This window comes from Aythya fuligula, chromosome 1 (genome assembly GCF_009819795.1).
Source record: "Aythya fuligula isolate bAytFul2 chromosome 1, bAytFul2.pri, whole genome shotgun sequence".
Classification (NCBI taxonomy): Eukaryota; Metazoa; Chordata; class Aves; order Anseriformes; family Anatidae; genus Aythya; species Aythya fuligula.
This window is the reverse complement of record NC_045559.1, coordinates 193,176,430-193,199,371: the sequence shown is the minus strand read 5'-3', so window position 1 is coordinate 193,199,371 and position 22,942 is coordinate 193,176,430. Positions and strand designations below refer to the sequence as shown.

The 22,942-nt window shown below is 38.0% G+C and overlaps 1 protein-coding gene across 1 annotated transcript in view; it reads left to right on the top strand.

Annotated features, from left to right (window-relative positions):
- The window catches only part of ARHGAP42 (Rho GTPase activating protein 42), a 168,693-nt gene that overhangs the window by 27,204 nt on the left and 118,547 nt on the right, over nt 1–22,942 (top strand). The window contains exon 2 of the mRNA XM_032183744.1: nt 11,452–11,547. Coding sequence (XP_032039635.1) covers nt 11,452–11,547 — 96 coding nt within the window. The remainder of the gene's footprint in view (nt 1–11,451; nt 11,548–22,942) is intronic.

The window sequence follows — 22,942 nt, the reverse complement described above, 5'->3', positions numbered from 1 at the left end:
CTGCTTTCATTCCTTGCAGCCCTCCCCCTCCTCCAGCCTGATGTGCCTGATCCTCCTTCCAGCAGCTGTCTTCGCAGAACTGGGGGAATGGACCTTGTGTAAAAATCATGCACATGTGTGCACTTAAAGATATATTGGAAAAAATCATACAGCTAGAGATCTGTATGTTTGGGGGTAATCATTGCAGTGATTTATTCTTGGTTTTCCTGGAAGCAGTTTGTTTACAGCTCCATGTTTGTACCAAAACTGAACAACTCTGTTTTTTCCCACTTGAATATACATTTAGGTAATGGTACTGGTGAGGACAGTGCATCTCATTCTGCACGTATACAGAGCAGAAATGGCAGAACTATTCTTGCACATGTACTGAGAACTGTGGTTCCTTCTGCGTGTGTTAAAACAGCTTTCTTTACATTATGAAATTGTAATACAATATATTACTTTGTTTTTTGCTGTCTCTAAATAGGCATAGGCATTTAAAAAAAAATCCTCTGGATTCATTGTTAGATCAAGAACAAACAGAGAAAACAGCATATTTTAAAACACTACTAAAAGTAGCTGCACCAATGTCTTACATTGCACTAGAAATCTGGGAATTCCCATGTTTTTTCTGGCAACTCCTAGGTTGCTAGACAGGAAGTCACTTTCTGCTTTTTCAACCTCTGGCAGCATCTGGTCTTAGTTTCTCTGTCCTTTTTTTGTGGTACTTCTCCGCCTGCTCACATTCTCTGGGATGTGTCAGGAGGAGTGAGAAATGACGGCAGCAAGCCTGATAAAAACTGCATTTTGAGCAAGGAGGATGGGGGGAAAGATTGGGCTGTGGATCCCGCTCACTGGGAAAGGCTGACACTGTTCTGGGAAATCAACAAACATCCACGGGGTGGAGGAAGAATGTGGAAGATCATAAAAGAGCGTGTAAAATCCCCAGAAGGAGCGAGAGAAAGTATGTTGAGGGTCAAAGCACATTTGCAGGGAATAAAGCTTAAGAACCTAGGATGGATAACGGAGTGGTAGAAAACTATGCAGAAGTTCACCTAAAATGATAAGAATACGAAAAACTAACAACAAAAATTATAGGGAAAATGTTAACATCTTCTAGCTTTTTCCAACTCTCTACATTTTCAGTATAATCTTATGCTAAGGCTGCTGCTTTAGATTATTTGTCATTCAAACAGCCGTTGAATCAAAATGGCAATTAATTGATTGGGCTTGAAAAAAGGATGAAAACTGGTATGTATGCAGTGTTATGGGTAGGTCTAGCAGTTCCGTGTGTCTATGTGCCTTTGAATTATATACCATGTTGTGGTATCTGTATTAATACTACAAATGCTGAAAGATGTTGTGTGCTTATATCCAAGATTTTAGAGCAGCCTTGCGTTGCGTTCAGTTAACTAATCTGGTGTTGCACAAGGCTCTTACCTGGTATTATTTTCAATATCCTTTTGTGGCATAAAAAATAATTTATGATCAAGGCTATATGAACAGAGGACCCATGAGATCAGCTATGTACTGGGATCCGCCAAGGCTACTCTTCAAGAGACCATCAATCTGTACCTTTTTAGAAACTGTAGCGCAATGTATGGAAAGGCAGTAGGCTTAGGAAGATATACATAACGCTTAACTGAAGTAAGCAATTTGAATGTTAGATAAATCTGTAAACAATACAGGAGGATCAGGAGGAATTATTTACTATGTGCTATAGGAAGATATAAGCTTCTTTTCAGGTATATTTCATGTCATACTTTACTGAATGGTTAAAAAGTTAGGCTCAAGAGCTGAGATCTTCTGATATAGAGCTATGAAAAATAGTTTTATCAGCGGACCCAAGGAAAATATTGAGTAAGTGCCAATTTTCTGTAATTTTAGAATGGAGAGCAGCAGGGAAATGTGCTTATATTAAGGGAAAGCTATGTGTATGAATACACAGTACAACAACAAAAAAAAAAAAAAAAAGATTTATTCTTCTCTAACACAGAGGGTTCTGTAAATATTGGAATCCATTCTGTGGATCTTGGACAAAAAGTTCACTGAATGAAAATGAGTGTGTTTGCAAAACTGGCATTGTATAGAAATGTTTTGTTTGAGTGTAACTTTGAAAAATATAATAATACACTAGAAATAGTACTGAGTTGGACCCTACAGCCAATCTTCATAATTTCAGAAGTAAAATGAAACCAAATGCGTTCTGGAACTTTCAGCCATATTTGTGGAAAATATGCAGCAAATTGCAATCGGTGGCAAAGGATGATTTGCCTTTCTGCATTTAACCTTATCATTAGTTACTTGTAAAGGTTTTATTGTTGCATTTAGCTCTGAATATGGTTTTAGGGTTGGAAGAGTTTGAGCCTAGTAATTCCCTGCATGGTCAGTTTGTTTACTAATCAAATGCAGCAGTATAGTTGAACATGCAGTCATATGAACTAAAGTTCTGGGAAAGACCGGATTTTTTAGTAATGAGGTATAATGAGAATTAAAATGCAAGGAGGTAGGAACATTGAAACAAAATAGAATTACGTTGCTTAAGACAGCAAAAAACTGTGAAGCTACATTTATGCCTTAATTTAGAGAAGCAGATTTGCAGAACATACTTCCTGGTGTCTTCCAGATTGCTGCTTACAGTACATGTTCGCTATAAACAAACATTTTTTGTTACCTTTGCTTCTTTTATGTTTAGTACTGTACAAAGTCAAAACTAGTTAGTCATCGTATAGACTTTAAAGCTTTCACATAGTAAACAAAAATTCTTTTATTTCTTTTCTTCTACTTAGGTGAATAAGGTTAGGCTTCTACATCTATAGACCAAAGTGAGTTGGGGTCAAGAGAGGCATAGTGAAAATAGGGGTGGAATACTACCAATTTTGTCTATAATATTTTTGTTATAGGCAGTTATGCTTCTGGGGAGTTTTAGTATGATTTTATTAGGAGATCATGTCTCAAATACATTGCAAATGTGGCCAAACCCCCCCCCCCCCCCCCCCAAACTCTCATATAAACATCAATATTCTGTTCTAGAATCAATATTCTGTTCTGTTCTATTCTCTTCCTCAAGAATATGTTGGATTTAGTGCTTAACCATAAAGAAATGCTAAGAATATTGAAAGTACTTTAAAAGTTTCTAACATAAGAAAGCTGGGTTTTAAAGAAGTTGGAGTAAATAGCTGTCAAGTTTGTAGGAGATACAGATTTTTCAATAGCTCTTGCATCATAGTGTTAAGAAAGTGGGGATTTTGTTGTGTTCAGTCAAGGGGATTTCTCTGTGCTCATTAGAATGAGAAAGTAAATTATGGGCTTTTCTCATGAAAATATTCACGAGTAAGAAAACGACACTGAAAAATTTTGAACTGCTGTAGTGCTTTATTTAACCCCAGAGGAATGCAACAGTGCGTAGACTACGTGTTGACACATTCTGTTGATGTCCTTTTCCTTGAGATTATGAGAAATAAATTAGTTTCTCTGGAATTAAAGAGGAAAACATTGAGCTTAAGGTGGAAAAGCAATGTGGGGTTATTTGTTTTAGTTGCGTAGCATTGTTCCGTGAATAGCAAGCTGGCAAAGAACATAGACCAAAGGAGCTGGCAAATACGGGGGATAAAGAGTTCATTGACAGCAACAACGAAACTCTGTGTCAGTACAGAGCAATGGCCCTTGTGCTGCAAAATCTTTGGCTCTAGACACTGGACTCAGTATCCCATTGTGGTCATTTCTTGTGGCTTCTTCATTAGAAGGCATTATGGCAGGTGGCCAGCACTAGCTCCAGCTGCCCCTGCAGACAGCCTCTCTGCTGTGCTAGCTTGCCCTCTGTTTTGTGGTTTTGTTCTGCAGAAATTTGGGAAAAAATGGGATCGCTTGTAAGAGGAGTGTTGTTGTGTGCTTTTTTTATGATAGAAAAGTTAATTTGTTCTTCAAATTAATTCAGTCGAGTTATGAAGAATACAAAGTGTGTGTGCACATGAAAGTGTAAATAAATTAATCTAATGCACTTCTAAGACTAGAAGTGCCACAGGCAGTCTTCTATGCAGTGGTACAGGCTGTGAACCTTGTGCGCTTGGAAAGACTCTAGTGATAGAAGTCACTTAAAACTGAAGGTGGCAGAAGCTATTTCGTCTGGTTTTGCAGATTTATGTTTGTGTTTAAAAGGAATGCTAGCATGCATTTTGAATTGCTTTCTAACTGTACGTGATATGGGCATGCCCTGGTGTTGTGGTGGTTTGTTGTTTGTTGAGCTGTGATTACCTCTTCTGGCAGCAAAAGGCAGAATTCTGTTAACATAAACAGCTTGTGTAAATTAATTGCAGTTCTGAGATGTGAAGAAAACATCCCCATGCTGCTTTGGGCAAATTTGTAAGCCCATTACAGGTCCCCTTGTTTGGACAGACCTGCTATTGTATGTATGAAATGGGAAGATTTTCTGTATGTGACAGTTACCGTGGTGGTTGATTTTCACTATTCTTCATGTTAAAGTAATAACAAGTGATGAAGAGCGGAAAGAGGAGAAAACTGCGGGGAAAAAAATGCATTTTAATGCTGTTTTCTAAATTAAGACCAACAACTGTGAAGCTGAGATTTCTAATGAGAAAGTCCTCGAAGTAGGAGGGAATTTGAAATATAATGGTGATAGACACGATCTTGTATGATCACTTCTCTTAACTGCTTAATCATTCATACTGCCTAAATATAATCATGCTGCCAGCTGCTGTGTTTACAGTCTCTGATGTGGAAAAAGATGTCCCACTGTGACATGTTCTAGTTACAATCAAATTGACTGTAGCACACACAGGAGCTGTTGAAGTTCAGTGCTTCTCAGTGGGGTGTTCTTGTTCCTCCAGCTTATTTCTGGCTGTTGATACAGCTCACCTCCTTGAAGGTCCTTCTTGTAGAAAATAACAAAACCAAGGCAATTCCCAGTTCATCTCCACAACAAAGAAGCATATCATGAAGTATTTAAGGAGACATGTATCTCACAACTATTTTCCTGGATAAATAATGTTTTAAAGACTTGTATTTATAATATTGATCTCCCCCCCGCCCTTTTTTTATGTTTACTTGTATCCATTTTTAAATGTTTCCTTGCCTCTGTCTTTTGGTGTAGTAGGAATGCTGAAAATCATGCCTGTAGCTGCTCGTTCACAATAACAATGTCTCTATTATATATCTACATCTTCAAGTGTCTAGGTAACTTAGCCAGAAAAAGTGTTTATAGGATGAGAATTGCTTTCAAGAAAATGAATTTATGAAAATGAATCAATTAAAAGAAAAAAAAGTGAACCGCTCAGGTACCTGAGGTATGAGGTACTGAGAAGGAGTAAAAGTCAGTGACCTTGATAAATGGTTCCCTGAGTTTTAGCATGCCATTTTATCAAGTACTCCAGCAGTATCACTCCCTTTCTGCTGCTTTATTCGCGTATTGCAGTTGGTCAGTGCTTGGTTTTGCTTGAGTTCTGCTAAACCTGTCTGTCAGTGCACCAGAAAATCACAGATCACTCGGCCCCACAAAACATCTTCAGTTGTACACGGTAGAGGAAACAAATGGCTCAAAGATGTGAAACACCAAAGATAGCTGTGCTCAGTCTCCATTCCCATCTTCAGCTGCCCCAAAATTCAGCCTACTGCAGACCTGTGTGGAGTATCCTGCCAGCTCAGCCATTGCCCCTTTGCTACAGATGCCTTTGAAGCTGTACAGTAATAACCAGCTTTGTGTCAGCTCACCAGATATCTTGCTGTTATTATTTAGCCAGAGTGTCTGCTGTTTGAAGTCTGCTTTACTGCTTTCCCGCCTGTGCTCGGGAGTTAATTTAGGCATGTTTAATCTTCTCGCTAGGTTTCAGCTGCTATTTTTCTTTATTAACCTAGTGAGTGATATCAAGCTTTACCAGGATGATTGACAGCAATCGGGAAGAGTGTTGGTTACTGGAATTTCATTTCCAAATGAAATTATCCATGTAAGTAAACAAGTAGAAAGACTTCAGTTTTGTGTTGTGTGAGAGCAGTTTCTTGAAGGCTGTTACCAGGGTAGCGGTATGGGTCCTTAGCAAGTGCACCAAACATCTGCTTTTGGAGCTTTTTGAAGTCCTGTGTGTAAAGGGCTTGGGCTTTCTTCTGTTCCTCTAGCGGCAGACTGGCAAAAGAAACCCTCACACCCCAAACAAAACAAAATTTGTGTGCTTACCAACTTGCAGAAAACTTCTCAAGAACTTCTCAAGTTTCCTTATCTGTGGAACTTAATCTTTCTTGTCAAGGGCTGTGCCAAAACTAATACACTCAGTGTTTTGTCCTTTAGGTAATGGCATCCATCATTTCATCACTTCGTTGCGATATTTTGTCCCCTCCTCCTTAAAGCTTTATACAAGAATTTAATTTTGTCATCTCTTTAACAAACCTAGGTCGAGAAGGTTGAGGAACAATTCTCGTAATGCAAGGGAGTGCATCTTCCTATGCTCAGCATGCAAGGTCTTATCTGAAGCCTAAAATAAACTAATATTATCACAGTTCAAATTCAATCAATTTTTTTGTCAGTTTGAAGCAAAGCAAATCTTAAATAAACCTGACTTTTAGTGTAATGCATTTTTTTTCCTTTTTTTTTTTTTTAATTGGGTAAATATGTATTAAGAAGATTGATCGAAAATATAAAAGTGTCAACTTCAGGAAGAAGTGGTTTCCAGTAGAGTAATGTGTTTCCTGCTTTCTCTGTGACTTTCCTGAATAAATGATGCCTTTTACTATTCTTTTATTAGCAATATTATACTGATACTTGGTAATATATGTACCAGTATTTAACACTGTTGTGATATTGCTTTCTTGTGGTTAAACTGCATTATCCTCTCATTGTTTCCAGCCATACTGCGGTATGTTTCTTTTAGTACTGCCTCTGACAAAATTCCACAACCCCTCCTAGCTGGCTGTTTGACTTGATTCAGCCCTGACTAAAACAGGCAGCTCCACTTCAGTTATTTCCCTCCTCTAACTATAAGCAGAGCGTGGGTGATTGCTCATGACTATATGTCCCACTGCTAACCTGAACTGATTCTTCCTTTGGAATTGGGGAACGCAGGACACGCACGGTAGGTGAGTAATGTTGGAAAACAAATGGTAGCAGAAGATGAAGTTGCCAATTAGCAGTTCACCCCTCTGGCAACTGAGGGGTGTCAGAGTGCATTTTTTTTCTTTCCCTGGCACCATTCGAGAGCCTGCAGAAGAGTAAGGGCAACAACACTGAGGTTATCATTGAGACTTATGAGTGACCATCCTTCCCTGGATGTGCTTCCCTGGATGTGCATCCTTCCCTGGCTTGTGCTGTCAGTGAGTAATGCTGATAAGGCTTTTATAGTAATTTGCAAGATCAGCAGACTGTAGCGAATTTCTGACCTGGGCAAAGTGAAATATCCTGGTGGAGGTGGACTCCACAGAAAGGGGGAGATGACTATTAGGATGTACTCATTAGAAAATGAGTAAGTCCTGTAATGCTACATAGCCTGCAGATCTTAAAAAGCTAATTTGTATGGTGTGATGGATCTTCCTACATCCGGAAGGAGCAGAATGTATTGAGACTTCTCAGTGGCGTTAAGACTCTGGGATGTATGGCAGTGAGAAGTCTTTGCTCCATTTCTCTTACTTTATTTATTTATTTGAGGTATTATGGATTGCATCTGATTTAATTCAGTTTTGAATCTTTGGATCACTAAAAGGAGGCCTGCTTATTTCACAGCTGGTTCTTTTGTTTTATTATAGAATCATTGAACTGCTTGGGTTGGAAGGGTCCTTAAAGATAGCTGGTTCCAACCCCCTGCCATGGGCAGGGACACCTCCCACCAGACCAGGTTGCCCAAAGCCCCATCCAGCCTGGCCTTCAATACCTCCAGGGATGGGGCATCCACAGCTTCTCTGAGCAGCCTGTGCCAGGGCCTCACTGTCCTCTGAGTGAAGAATTTCCACCGTACATCTAATCTAAGTCTGCCCTGTTTTAGTTTAAAACCATTACCCCTTGTCCTATCGTTATCTGCCTGAGTAAAAAGTTGCTCTCGACCTTTTTTTATAAGCCCCATTAAGGTATTGAAAGGCTGCAGTGAGGTCTCCTCGGAGGCTGAACAGCTTTATCCTTAACACAATGTCTTCTAATATTTTCAAGCTCTTAAATAGGTCTTATGTAGAGCCAGAAATCTCCAAATGTATCATTTTGGGTACTTTGAACAAGTTATCTAATGAGCTATTTAATTTTTATTACTTTTTTATTAGCCAACATTTTGAAGTTAAATTAAATATGCTTTCTTCAGGTTCAAAACCTATAAGCATTAATAAAGTGATTTACTGACACAGTGAAAGAGATATCAGCATCTGTGTGTGACTAATCCGGTATATAAAATGGAGGCTCCACCTTGTGTATTTTTATCATTTGTTTTCCTTTCTCTTGACTTTTGTTCCAGTGAACCCTGCACATGGGGAAGAGTGATAGGGAAGAGTCCATGCTCCCTCATTTCCTTCCATATTCACAGAGATGACAGTCATTATGGATAGTTAGTAGATTGTCCAGAGGAAATAAATCTGCAGTCCTATTAGTGACAGATAGCTTTTACATTTTGCTAGTACTTATCATAGAGCATCTTCTTCATTCATTTGCATTAGGGCCATTTTATTCCTTTCAGCACCAGTTGGTGTGCAGCAGTTTCATAGAGGTACTTAGGACTTGGTGAAGTGACTTGGTGGAAGAACCAGCAATAAAACTATGGTTCTTCCCTTTAAACTCAAAGCAATATGCTGCATACAAATTAAAGTTTCTGTCTTTCTATGAGCTGTAGAATAGTTAGTTACTTAGATATCAGACACTATTTCCGTAAAACAGAGTGCTTCTTTTTTTATAAAGATTTATTTTCATCTATGCTAACAGTAGGAAACACTGTGTTTAGCTTCAAAGTTGTTAGTACATTTAATAATAAACTTTTCATTTTTAGGAAATGTGGTAGGAAATGTTCTGTAAGGATGAAATAATTAAATTCAGTGTGGCTTTTGATGGAAAACATAGTATATTTTGATAATGATAAGATTTTTCAGTGTCAGGAAATTACAGGTGAATCTGCTTGATAACATTCTATTACCCGTGTCAATATGCTGTGAAGGACAGTGTTGAATAAAAATAGGATTTACAGAGAAAATTATGTAATGCAAATTGAAGGAAGCTTTATCAAGGCAGCATATTTTCATCTAAAGAAAATACCAAAACTCTTTTTTGTTCAGTATATAAAAAGAAATAATTTCAAAAAGCAGATGGAATATATATTTAAAAAGAAAAGGTCTGAGAAGTAACTTTCAAATACTGTAAATCATTGCTAAATAATTCTTACTGATATGGTTCACAAGAAGTTACTTTCAAATACTGTAAATCATTGCTAAATAATTCTTACTGATACGGTTCTCAAGAAGTTACTTTCAAATACTGTAAGTCATTGCTAAATCTCACTGATACAGTTCACAGTTTTATTTTAAAGGAAATATATTTGCTAAATTTCTGGAAAAAACAAACAAACGGGTAACAGATATTTAAGAGCTGCTGTGGTAATTTTATGTTAATTTTTTTCAAGTAGTCAAAGATGTAGTGGATGTAGGTTGAAGTAGAGGGTACATCTTTCCTTGGAATGAGGAGCATTCTTTTTTTTTTTTTTTAATGCTTTTTGTCAAAAAAAATACAGGTTTTGTTTACCCATTTCTTTATATCCTAGCTACTTATCTGATATATATATATATATAATATAAAGATTTAAATAATTATAGAAAGGAATACCTGAAATACCAGAAATACCTGTTTGTACCTGTATTTTCTAAAGACTGTTGGGTCTGGTGTCAGACTGATGTACTCTATACCTGCACGTAAGCATGGTGAATAGCAGATTTGAGCCCAGGAGTGGGTTTTGGCTCACTGGTGCCTGCCAGTTAGAGGCCAGTCTGAAAGCAGCAGACACTGAGCAAACATGGGCAGGGCAAAACCTTGGTAAGGACTGTGACTTCTGATAATGGTCACCTTCAATTACAAAAAAACCTATTTGCAGTTATCTTATTGTGTGGACTCTGATTTGAAAGGATTTTGAAAGGTTTTCAACTCTTACTGTGTGTAGGATAATGGCATGTTTTTTAATTGCTGGAGATTGTTCATATTTAAATAATAGTGTCTGTCTGTCTGTCTTGATGTAAGAAAATAGATGAATATTTATATTTAAGCATTTATACATTAGATTTTATTCCTGCCAGGAAAAAAGTTAGCCTTCCAGTTTCACATCCAGGTTTTAGGATACTGGTGCAGCTAACTGAGTATTATGTGGCTTTACAAGAGTGGTGCCTTAAGGCAGTTACAGAATACCGGAATGGTTTGAATTGGAAGGGACCTCTGGAGGCCATCTGGTTCAAACCCCTGCTCAGGTGGGGCCACCAGGAGCTGCTTGCCTGGGACCACGTCCAGGTGGTTTTGAGAAGATATCCAAGAATGGGTACATGATGCTTTTGGATCAAAGTTTATGACTTGGCTTTGGTTCATATCTTATCCTCACAATGTCTTTTGATTAGATTTAATGGATATCAGACTCTTAATTGCCAGTTTTCCTAGCTTCTGAACAGACACCATAGATATGTCCTCAAGGACATGGAGAATTGTAGCTGTCATTCAGGGATCATCTAGACTGATAGCATTTGTAAGTCTTGACTAAGTTTGTTCATTACCACATTCATCTACACATTTGTTGTTCGCATACCTGGCGAAGGAAAGAATGGATTTATAGGGTTACATTGATATTTTATTTTTATTATGAATGTTGTTTGCCGGAGTGTATAGAATCCTAATGAAATTTTATGCTATGAAGTTTGGATTACTTTGACATTTCCGTGGGAACTAAGACCCACTGTGTGTGATTCAGTGAAAACAGTGCTCATAGTGCATGGGCAACCTAGTTGATTAGCAAACATTTTTATTTTTTTTTTCCCCTTGATTTCTTTTTACAAAGCTTTTATGTAGTACTTTACGATGATAGTGTATAGTGAATACACACATATAGTGAATAGCTAGAGTTTATTTTTTGGCAATGTCATGTATTAAAGAAATTATCATGACTTTTATTTTAATCTGTGAACTAATCTTGCAGTATTTTAAATAACAGTAGTCTGCCTACATAAGTGATTTACCACTAGTTGTTGATATCTTACAATATTTTTCAATAAATATAACAGTTCTTAGTTCTTCAGTTCTCAACATAATTTATGTATTAGTGTTCAAAATATGGCATCCGGTATGTTTCGGTGGGTTTCTGGGATGTCTCAAGTAGTTGGATTTTAAATGGTGATAGGAATTAAAATAAATTACTAAGCAAAAAAGATATTAGAAAGGAAACTTTGGGGAAAAAAAAAATTAAATATTACTCCACTTGTGGTGGAGTAATTCTGACTTTCTTTTTTTTCTTTCTTTCTCTTGAATTTTAGATTTATCCATGGCAGTGCAAAAATTTTCACAGTCTTTGCAAGATTTCCAATTTGAGTGTATTGGAGATGCTGAAACTGATGATGAAATTAATATTGGTAAGTATGTCCTGCAATATTTTTTAGTTTGCTAAATGTTTACTGTGGTATCGCTGTTACAATGGGGCTGTTAATTGTATGATGGTGCATATAACAAAAATCAAAAAACTTAAGTGGAAACAATGCAAATTTTAAAAATAGTTGTCAAAAAACCTGTCTTCATGAAGCAGTTTGGTTCACTGTAGTTCTAAGAACTCAACAGTACTTTGTCAACTGAGTCAACCCTGAATCTTCTAACTCCTGCTGCTGTTTTAACTTTAGACAGTGCTCTTTGGGATACTAAAAGGTGTGCAAGTTTACCATGAAATAACCTGGGTCTGCAAAAAGCACTTAAGTACCTAGTAAGACACAGGAAGTATTTAAGAGTCTTAAGACAGGAATATGTTCTTTACAACATGAGCATTCCTAAGTATATAGTTGTCTGAGTTTTTGCCAATAAAATTTACTAGCTGCATAATGTTATGTCGCTGTGCACTCTCAGGCCTGAACAGCTCAGCTTGTCTTGAACATACATCTCTTTAATATCTTCAAAATATTCCTCCTTCAGCAGACCTAGTCCTGAAAACACATCTGGCATTCAGAAATTGTACCCCTCTTTATTCCACAGCATTGCTGCAATTGCAGTGATGCTTTTGGGCAGCAGCACAGCAGCTGAGGTGCTCTAGCTCCTGTCGGCGAGAAACCTGGTTACTAATCCATCTTCAGAACGACTAGGTTCAGTGTCATGAGTCTTAGATACCACGTGGCTCCCACATTTCTCCTAAAACATCTGGGAGGAAGGGAGGTGTGGTTGTTAAAGAGTTGCTTCTAAAAATAAGTAATCTGGCAGTACAATAAGGAATGTAGGACTTGTTATTATTTAAAAATAAATAAATAATTAAAAGGACGCACATAGTACAGAGGGGAAACTCAAGATTTGGGCTTTTCCAAGTGTATCTCTTAAGATGGTCTGTTTTCAAATCTCTTCACCCTTCACTGTTTCCCTTTTCCTGTGTGAGTTAGTTAGCGGTTGGACAAAAGGCTACTTTCTTTCACAGGCAAGGTTTGCCTCACCTTCATCCTACACCTTTGTGATGGTTAGAAAGCTGTTCTCAAAGATAGCTGGTATTTGTTCACTGTCTTCCACTAACCTTTTAAGAGGGAGGACTTATTAAAAATTTTGTAAACACTGACATATAAAAAGTGAAAACACTGAGCAGCTTCTATTCAGACGTAAATCTGCATGCATTCTTTAGGTGTATCAAAATTGGAGAAATTCAACCCAAAAGGTTTGATAAGAGATTTATTTTTTTTCATTGACTTCAACATAATAAAAAGAGGCACTTGTGCTCAGTAATTATAGCCAGTTTCTCACCTTTTTCGTTGAGGACACCAACTCTGAGCATAAATTATTTTTTCTGTTCAAACTACAGCTCCTTCATCAAACCAGTTGCACCCAGTATTACATCTGTTGCAAAAACAGTTTACTGAAGGTCTTGGCAGTATTTGGAAAAGATCGCTTGTGTGTTCTGGTCAAATAAAAACAATTGATATAGAGGCGTTAATGTAATAATAAGTATTGGTTCGTTAACATTAAGTGCAGTTCATTTTAATTGAAGTGAAACTTATGTCTTTGTATTTAAAAAGCAATATGGAATTAAGAGCCAACTGATACGTGATGTAAATTTAAAAGCATCTTTGAGAATTCTTTCCTAATTAACAAAAAGAAGTAACAAAACAAAAGAATAGTATTTGATCAGCTTATTGATAAGCCTACATATGAAAATTCTTTAAATTGTTTTATAATGAACTACTACACTAAATAGTTACTTTCTGATTTCATACAAATCGGTTTCTTAAATAGGAATACATAATACCATGGTATGGTTATACATTTGGAAATTATGTGGGAGGTATGGAAAGAGTGAAAATTAGTATCCAAATTTAGTAGTTTCATGTGTGAATTTTATTCCTTTGCAGATTTTCTTAAAATGTTCAAAAAACTAGAAAAGCATTTTTGTCCATGACCATGAAGCACTGCGTATTCCAATTTACTAAATGCAATACTTTGTTCTGTGATTTCCTTTTTTTTCTGAATAGTTAAATATACAAAATACTAAAAACTAATCATATGTTTATTGCACTCTTTAACATTCTGCATATTATTTCTTGTCTGTTAAAGTTAATTGCACATATTTTATGCAATTAGACTAAATCTACAGTATCTCAAAAGTTTATGTCTCAGATTTGGTCAGAAACATTTTTGAAGACATAAGGGTTTGCATTTAAAATGAGGTGAGAGGACAAGGAGGACTTTCATTTTACTTGTAACCTAAATGTAGCAAAGAAAAGACATTTTATTGTTTGGATGTTAAACAGCCATTTAAAACTATTTAGGAAAAAAAAAAGGTTCATGAACCTTGACAGCTGATTTATTTCACTTGGAGCTTCAAAGAAGGGATTTCTAGCTTCTAAGGCAACTATCCCTTGATGGATTGTCGTGTACATCAAAGAAGCTTATAAGAGTAAAAGGTAAATTGACAGGAATCAAATTCAAGTCTAACAGAACTTGAATGATACTGTGTGCTTTTATAGGGTAAGTCTCAATTTTTGATCTCCCTAGAGCAGTGACCTAGAATTTGTCCATATCTTTAACGTGCCCCAACAAGCTCAATGTATTTTTTTTTATTTTTATTTTTTTTTAAATCATCAAAGACAGCTTTGTGTAGATGAATCCTGCTCTCTGTACCTCCTTCTGCCTTCACCTCCTTTAAGAAGAGCTATGATTGTGCATGCCTCTGGGAAGTTTTACTTCAGTCTCCGGTGATACTCTGATTTGATGACTTTTGTATAAAACCACCAAATACATAGGTACTTTACAGGGACTACATTCTGAAGATTTTAAAGCATTTCCATTTCAAGAATGGTGTTAGAAATGCATGCTAATATTACCTCCTGAATAAGGCTTCTTCTTTCAGAATGTCATTATTTGTTTAAAAAAAAAAAAAGTTTCAACTTTTAAAAAAATTGGAACATAGGGGATTTATTTATTTTTTTTTTAACTATAATAAGTTAAAAACTGAGTTGATTGCTCTGTGTACTTTGATGTGAAAACAGAGTTGCAGGTCCCTGTTCATTAGCTAAACACGCTCAATATACAAAGAATTATGATAGAATTCTTCAGATTTATTTTATTTCATTTAATATTTAATCCAGTGTTGGATTTGAATTTATTTTTCTTTCAATTATCGTAATTGATTTAAATATTTATGATTTCTTACTGTTTATTTTAAAATGTTTACTTCTTTTGTAGAAGTGATGTCCCTTTTTGACAAAAATATATGTGGTTATGGCTGTAAAATGCATTTCATGTATTCTTTGTACACTGTTGTGAATTGTGAAATTGTGAAAACTTATCTACTTAGCCACTTTCTGACTTACCGTGCCCAGTTTAGAATCAGACACTTTGTGCCCATGTTATAAGTTGTTCCTCTGATTTTCTTCAGTAAGCAGGCTGGCTTGTTCCTCAAATCAAATACAACTTGATTTTTTTTTTAATTTTTTGTTTTTTATTTTCTGAACTGTAGACATGGAGGATTCATACTATAAAAAGCCTTTTTCAGATTTAAAATCTGTCAACAACTTGAGTTTCTCATTTAAAAATAAACCTCTAAAACAATTATCAGTGTTGTCTCCTACTCTGTTTCAAAATGCACGTGGCAGCATGTGATGTGCAGCATTACAAAAGCCATAATATTACTGGTTAATAGCACATGAACATTAGTTCCAGTGTCATATGATTCAGCCAAACTCTAATCTTTTGTATGATTGAAATTTGTGCATAAGGTGGCATCTTAACACTAAAACCATTAATCATCAACACTAAAAAAGCATGGTAATGAAGGCTTGATGCAACTCACTCTTGCAAAGGAGAGGATGTCATCTTGCAAACAGTCACTCTTTCCTCAATATTAAATAGTGAATAGCAGTGCCAAGTCTCAGCTCTTAAATATTTATCATGTACACAGTCTCAGCCAGCTATTCTATTAATATTTTGCATTAAGTTTAAATAAGTGAGAGCTTTTTGGAAAAAAAAAAAAAAAAAGCATGTTTTTAAAACATTGCTATACTTTTAGGTAACCTAGGCTGTAGCAGTTAACTGCAAAGACTATGTTTTTAATGAACCAGAGTCTTTTGTGTTAATATACACTGTGCAGACATAAATTATGCAAGGAGAAGGTTCTCCTTTTCCATTATTAGCCAGCTTGTGTTACCTAATTTCTTCTGCAGGAATCCCCCTGTTTTTATCCTCCTTTCTTCTGTTTGTTATCTGGATTGTGCCTGATACAGACGAAAATAATTAATAACACTCAGTAGAACACTGTCATTATTCTGTCTTTAGCAAGTTCTTGTCTATTTTGTATTGAGACTTACTATAATCAGATTTGATACCAGCAGTGTAAGACAGTGCTCTTCAGAACTAAAGGAAAACAAGACAATACATTCTGTTTTTTCATTACTCCTTACCTTACCTCGACCATTACACTTCACAGAATCACAGAATTTTCTAGGTTGGAAGAGACCTCAAGGTCATCGAGTCCAACCTCCAACCTAACGCTAACAGCCCTCCACTAAACCATATCCCTAAGCTCTACATCTAAGCGTCTTTTGAAGACTTCCAGGGATGGTGACTCCACCACTTCCCTGGGCAGCCTGTTCCAATGCCTCACAACCCTTTCAGTGAAGAAGTTCTTCCTAACATCTAACCTAAAACTCCCCTGGCTCAACTTAAGCCCATTCCCCCTCGTCCTGTCACCAGGCACGTGGGAGAACAGGCCAACCCCCACGTCGCTACAGCCTCCCTTGAGGTACCTAAAAAGAGCGATAAGGTCACCCCTGAGCCTCCTCTTCTCCAGGCTGAACAAGCCCAGCTCCCTCAGCCGCTCCTCGTAGGACTTGTTCTCCAGGCCCCTCACCAGCTTTGTCGCCCTTCTCTGCACCCGCTCAAGCACCTCGATGTCCTTCTTGTAGCGAGGGGCCCAAAACTGAACACAGTACTCGAGGTGCGGCCTCACCAGAGCTGAGTACAGGGGGACGATCACCTCCCTAGCCCTGCTGGTCACGCTGTTCCTGATACAAGCCAGGATGCCGTTGGCCTTCTTGGCCACCTGAGCACACTGCTGGCTCATATTCAGCCGACTATCCACCATCACTCCCAGGTCCTTCTCTGCCTGGCAGCTTTCCAACCATTCCTCTCCCAGCCTGTAGCTCTGCTTGGGGTTATTGCGCCCCAGGTGCAGGACCCGGCACTTGGCCTTGTTAAACTTCATGCAGTTGACCTCAGCCCATCGGTGCAGCCTATCCAGATCCTCCTGCAGAGCTTTCCTACCCTCAAGCAGATCGACACACGCACCTAACTTGGTGTCATCTGCGAACTTACTGAGGGTGCACTCGATGCCCTCGTCCAGATCATCGATGAAGATATTAAAGAGGACCGGCCCCAGCACCGAGCCCTGAGGGACGCCACTAGTGACTGGCCTCCAACTGGACTTGGCTCCATTCACCACGACTCTTTGGGCCCGGCTATCCAGCCAGTTTCTAACCCAACGAAGCGTGCGCCAGTCCAAGCCAAGAGCAGCCAGTTTCTTGAGGAGAATGCTGTGTGAGACGGTGTCAAAAGCCTTGCTGAAGTCAAGGTAGACCACATCCACAGCCTTTCCCTCATCCACCCAGCGCGTCACTCTGTCATAGAAGGAGATCAGGTTCGTCAGGCATGACCTGCCTTTCATAAAGCCATGCTGACTGGGCCTGATCGCCTGCTTCCCCTGCAAGTGCTGCATGATGACTCTCAGGAGGATCTGCTCCATGAGCTTCTCTGGCACTGAGGTCAAACTGACAGGCCTGTAGTTTCCCGGGTCTGCCCTCCGGCCCTTCTTGTAGATGGGCGTCACGTTTGCTAGCCGCCAGTCGATTGGGACCTCCCCCGATAGCCAGGACTGTTGATAAATGATGGACAGTGGCTTGGCCAGCTCCTCTGCCAGTTCCCTCAGTACCCTTGGGTGGATCCCATCTGGCCCCATCGACTTGTGCACATCTAAGTGCCGTAGTAGGTCACCAACCAGTTCTTCATGGATAATGAGGGCCACATCCTGCTCCCCATCCCCTTCCACCAGCTCAGGGTACTGAGTATCCAGAGAACATCCGGTATTGCCGCTAAAGACTGAGGCAAAGAAGAACTTGGCCATTTTACTTTAACTGTTTTTATTATTGTGTGCTATTTAAGAAAAAGCACTGAAAGACATGTGTATTTCACTGTGTGGCTACTGATTTTTTTTTTCTTTCTGAAGTTAGAAGTACTTTTATGAGTTATGTTATGAAAGATTTTTCAGGTAGCATCCAGTGTTCAGTTTAGGAACATAATAGGACTATGATCTGTAAAATCATTATTATTAATTAAGGCACAAGGAATAGGTGAGGAGTTCTTAAATTCCCACTTCGTGGGAAATGAGTTCCTTCTGCTAGCAGTTGCAGCTTATGTGATCTTTACATACTCATGTTGTATGTCATGTTGTAAGTCATTAATAGGGTGAGTGAAATTGCTAGTAACTAGCTATCTACAGAACTGTTAACTCATACCAGGCAAGTATGTTGTGTATAGCACTTAGTTTCAAGTTGAACTTTGAAAAGTCAACCAAAATATACTGGGGAGGGAAAACATTTTTATTTTTTTTTATAATAAAAATAGAAGAAAGAAAGAAACCTTTAACAATAGTTGTTTGTTAGACTCTGCTGCTGTGGTTCTAAGATCTCGTGTTTGAGTTAAGCAAGAAGCTCGTTCTTTTTTTGCTTGTACTGGGCATCCACATGCCCAGTGCTTTCAAGTTAGCAGCTGCTTGGCCCTCTTGGAGAGCCTGTCAGCAGATAGGTATCCAGTCATTCCAAGTAGCAAATAGATTCACATCAAGTAATTAGTGGATAAAAGTATGCAAGTAAAAGAAATAAAGATAAAAAAAACCTTCCCCTCCCTCCATCTCTTAAAAAAAAAAAATGTAAAAGGTTAATTGGCATTTAAAGGAGCAAATTCCATTTTTAATGTTGCAGACTGTGCGTGCAATGCAATATTAAAACAGAAAAAGACAATTTATTGGAGTTTTAGGCTTGCCTAAGCTGTGTGGAGGCAAATCTTGACAAACCAATGTATTGACATTGCAGTTGCCAAGTTAGGGTACACTCATTTTTAACCTCTAAGAGACTCCAATCAGGGACTTCAGAAAGTAGTTGTCAAGCTAGTCACAATTTCAAGTCACGATACTTCTATTGTATGTGGTATGAGATGGACTGTTGAATTAGTCTGTCTATTCAAAAATTAATTTTTAAGCTGTCTTGAGCCACCTACTGTCTGAATCACTTTGGATATCCTGCAGGTCATCACCTTAATCACTTAAGTTACCTTTGAAGTTCAAGAAAGTTTGTATAATTAATATTCTACCTATGTTGCACTGAACTCCCATTTGTAATTGTGTTTCTCAATGGCATATCAAATAAGTCATTTTAATGAATTCCTGTGGCTCGGATATACTACTGCCTTACCCAAACCAGGGAAAGGAGAATCTTGCCACCACCTTGAGGGTGGAGTTTCTGGGGGTGGATTTTATTAGTGTAGGCAACAGCTCAGTAATTTTTTTTAGTGCTTGAGTTTGTTGACCTTGTGGAGCATATTAAAGACACACATATTTACCACAGGCATTTTTTAGATGGGTGGGAAGGGGTTGAGTCCTGAATTAGCATAGAAATCTATTTGCGACTCAGTGTATTTGCATAGAACAATAATATGCTGTTTTTCCACCACGGTTACCTGCCTAGATTTGCCAGCCTTCTCCCCTCTGGTTGAATTTTCAGATTAACTTTATAAGTCACCTTTAAAGCAATTTTGTATAAGCTACTTGTAAGATCTGAAGCAGAGGACAGATTTCCTTGGTACTTGTTTTGGTCTATTTTTATCTACAGAAGTTAAACAGTAACTAATTATGGGAGGTACTCAGCACAATCAGGATGTGAAGTGCCTGAAGTATTTATTTGAAATATTTTCCTACCATTATTATTATTACAGTTTTTTATCCCTGTTGCATATTTAAACAAATGCCGCCTGTTTTCAAACACTATTGTTTATTGACTCCAAGAAATGAGTGATATTATGCTAGGGCTAGGATCCCACAGAGACTTCAAAACAGTATCTGCACCAGAAAGAAAAGGTTGGTTTTCTGTGGGTCCACAGTTGCTTGTGGAAGGTTACATGAGGCTGGCAAAGCAGGAAAATAAGTCATGTTGTTCTTTATCTGTGCAGGAAGAAAAGTTAAAATAAGATCAACAATAAACACAGACCTTGTTTTTTCTTCTTCTCTGAGATACATATCAGAATGTTGTTAGAATTTGCATGCTCCATTGTTAAGATATTTATTCAAATGACAAAAATTAGACTGGGGTGGCTGATGCAGTGACCACCCATCCTGTCCATCCTACCCTCCTTCTATGGCAGTAGAAGTTGAATGTGAAGTAGCGGATCTCCTGAGCCATGGCAGTTCATACATCCTGCTGTCATAAGAGAGTCTAAAATTCATGCTAGCTCATTTCAATTATGTTGGACTGCAAACTGTTGTGTCTTAGACTGTCCCTTGCCATGGAGTTCGTGCTGTTTACAGAAAGTGGTTGAAGCTGGTGATGGATATCGATAGCTTTGGCTGTCCTGGTGCATTTTGCTAAGCAGTTTAAATTTGACGTGAGCAACTTGAACAAATAGAAAAGTCCATGCCACTCACTGGTCAAGATGAAGCATCTGTTTTGCCCTTCATCATTAGATGAAACTTCTGAACTCTTGTAGATGCTTTCTACTTTATCGTCTTCATCCCATGACTGCACCACACCTTTTTTCCCCTCCTTCCTCTCTTTGCTTTCTTAATGTCCAGCTCCATGATTTTTTTCCTAGAATTGGATGTCCCAACAGAAATATAATGATTATGAATGCCTGTGGGGAGATGGTTAGTCTGAGGACTACAGAATCTCATTACAGAGATGATTGAAAATAACTCATGTGTGCTGCTGCTGCTCATAGTATGCTTTTACTAAAAAGGCGTTAACACTTTAGAGTTGTCAAGTTAGTATGCCTCTTAAACAACAGTCACTCATTTTCAGAAGCAAGTAGTGGTTTGATCAACTCGGCTTTGAGATACTCATCTTCAGGCTTGAGCAAATAAGACGAAGGACTTTTACTTTCTAAAAACAGAATCCTGAGGAGAGCTTGGAGTTTTAAGCCCAGAAAGTCCTTGATTATTTTGTAGGCCTAAATTCAACAAACTAATTATGGCAAACCTAACATTAATTGCAGTATTTGTTGATAGTTTTCATAATTAAAGTGTTCCACCATTCAAATAATAAATGCACTAAATTTTACAAATCAGAAAAAAAAATATTAATGATTCTCAGCTGCATCCTGAATGTATTGCTTTTCTTTTTACTTCCCCTTAATTCAGCACCCACATAGAGCCACACACAAATATGGTTTATACAGCTGGAAAGATGGAAATACCGTTTTTTTCCCCCTCATTTAAAGTATGGATGTGCCTCTGAAGAATCAGTGATCTGGCAAGCTAAAAATGTAGTTGTAATTACTTCTAATTCCCTTGTTTATGGAATGCGAGGATTTAATATTACTTCCGCAGCTTAATATGTTGTATGTTGCCCAATGGTTGTTTTCCACATTGCCTTAGCTGTTCAAAAAACTCGTGTAGGAAGTAGCAGTTGTTTTCCTAGAATTAAAGATTTCTATTTCTAGTCAATTTATGTTATGATTCTTTCTAGTGAGATTTTGCAGAGGGGGACACAAAGGAAAGCAGAAGGGGATTGGAGGAATCACTGACTTTAACCAGAGCCCACCTTTGATCTTATCTATTTCTGAATACTCTGTGGTTTTAAAGCCGTTTGTCCTCTGACAGGCCGTGGATATCATTCAGCTCTGGAAAAGTCTGATCTGCTCAAGTCAAAGGTTAATGGATAATTTAATTTAGTTAAAGATTAATTGATGGACTTTTACAGTATTGGACATTACGCCATTCATTTCAGTGGAGGCCAAATCAAGCTGCTAAGGTTTCAAAGTCAGTCTCCAAAAACTCACCTTGTGAAAGCACATTGAGATCACTTCATGCCTGCTGGGCCAAAGCTGAGGTTCAGGATCTGGTTCTCCACGCCCCACTGAGCTAGGCTGCTGGAACACCTGGGCTGCAGGACCGCCCTGCATGTGGCTCTAGCAGGTGGAAACAGAGGCTGCCTTCTCCTTGGCAAATGCAATGATTGTAAACCCTATTAGTGGCAGAAAGATGCAGTCTTGCCTAACAACCACTTGTATAAAGCGGTTACCTCTTCTGTGTGAACACGGTGAAAATAGAAGGTGTGCTGTTTTCACTCAAAGACTGTCAGGATCTTGTCAAGTTGATGGCTGGTATCAGATGCCACTCCTTCAGAGAAGTGTAGAAGGAAGGGGAGAGATGATAAAAGAGCAAGTGAACATATCGGATTATCCGGATCAGTTCAGTCCCGTGTTCCTAATGAACTGGAAGAAATCGCTTAGATGATTTAAAATGTTCTTCTGTCATGTCATCATGCCACATTTTGGGAAAGCTGCTGTAGACTGACAAAGCCTAGGTTGGGCTTTTTATACCAAAGCCCTACTAGTGTTGTAGATAACAGCTTCTTTGTTGGGGGTGAATCAACATGTTGTTGTTCTTAGGCTCTGGTTTGTTCTCTGTCCAGCCCTCTTGCACTGCAAACTCTATGTGCCATAGGCAGTGTTTCAGGTTGTGTTTGTAAACATTACCACAAAGAGCTCCAGTTTCAGGGTGAAGCCTGTGTATGTGCAGTGAAAACAAAGTTGTAATATCTGGTACACAGAGGCAAGTGTATCAAGTGTAAGGTTGAGCTACTAACTCTTTAGGATTATTTAAAAAATGTATAAAATGTAATTTTATGAGAAGAATTCACACTTTGGTAAACAGATAAATCTTCGCATTGAATCGTATGCTGTCAAAATATTTGCTGCTTTCGTAATCAGAGTAGAACACAAATGTGGGGTAGATACATTGCAGTTGCTTTTTGAATAAAGTCTTAGATTGGTGGTAAAATTGAATAATTGATTTTTTTTTTTTTTTAATATTTTGTTATCTAACACAGAGTGTGCTATTATAAACATCAGCAATCTTTCAGGGCTCTAGGAAATGGTTTGATTTTGCTTGGTCTGTCTAGAATTTTCTACTCATATTTAATTTTTAAGGTTTAGCACGAATCTTAGGGCATGATAATTTACTGATATTAAGTCAAATAATTGGATTTATTTAAATTGTATAAGATTGCTCGTCTGACAAGTGCT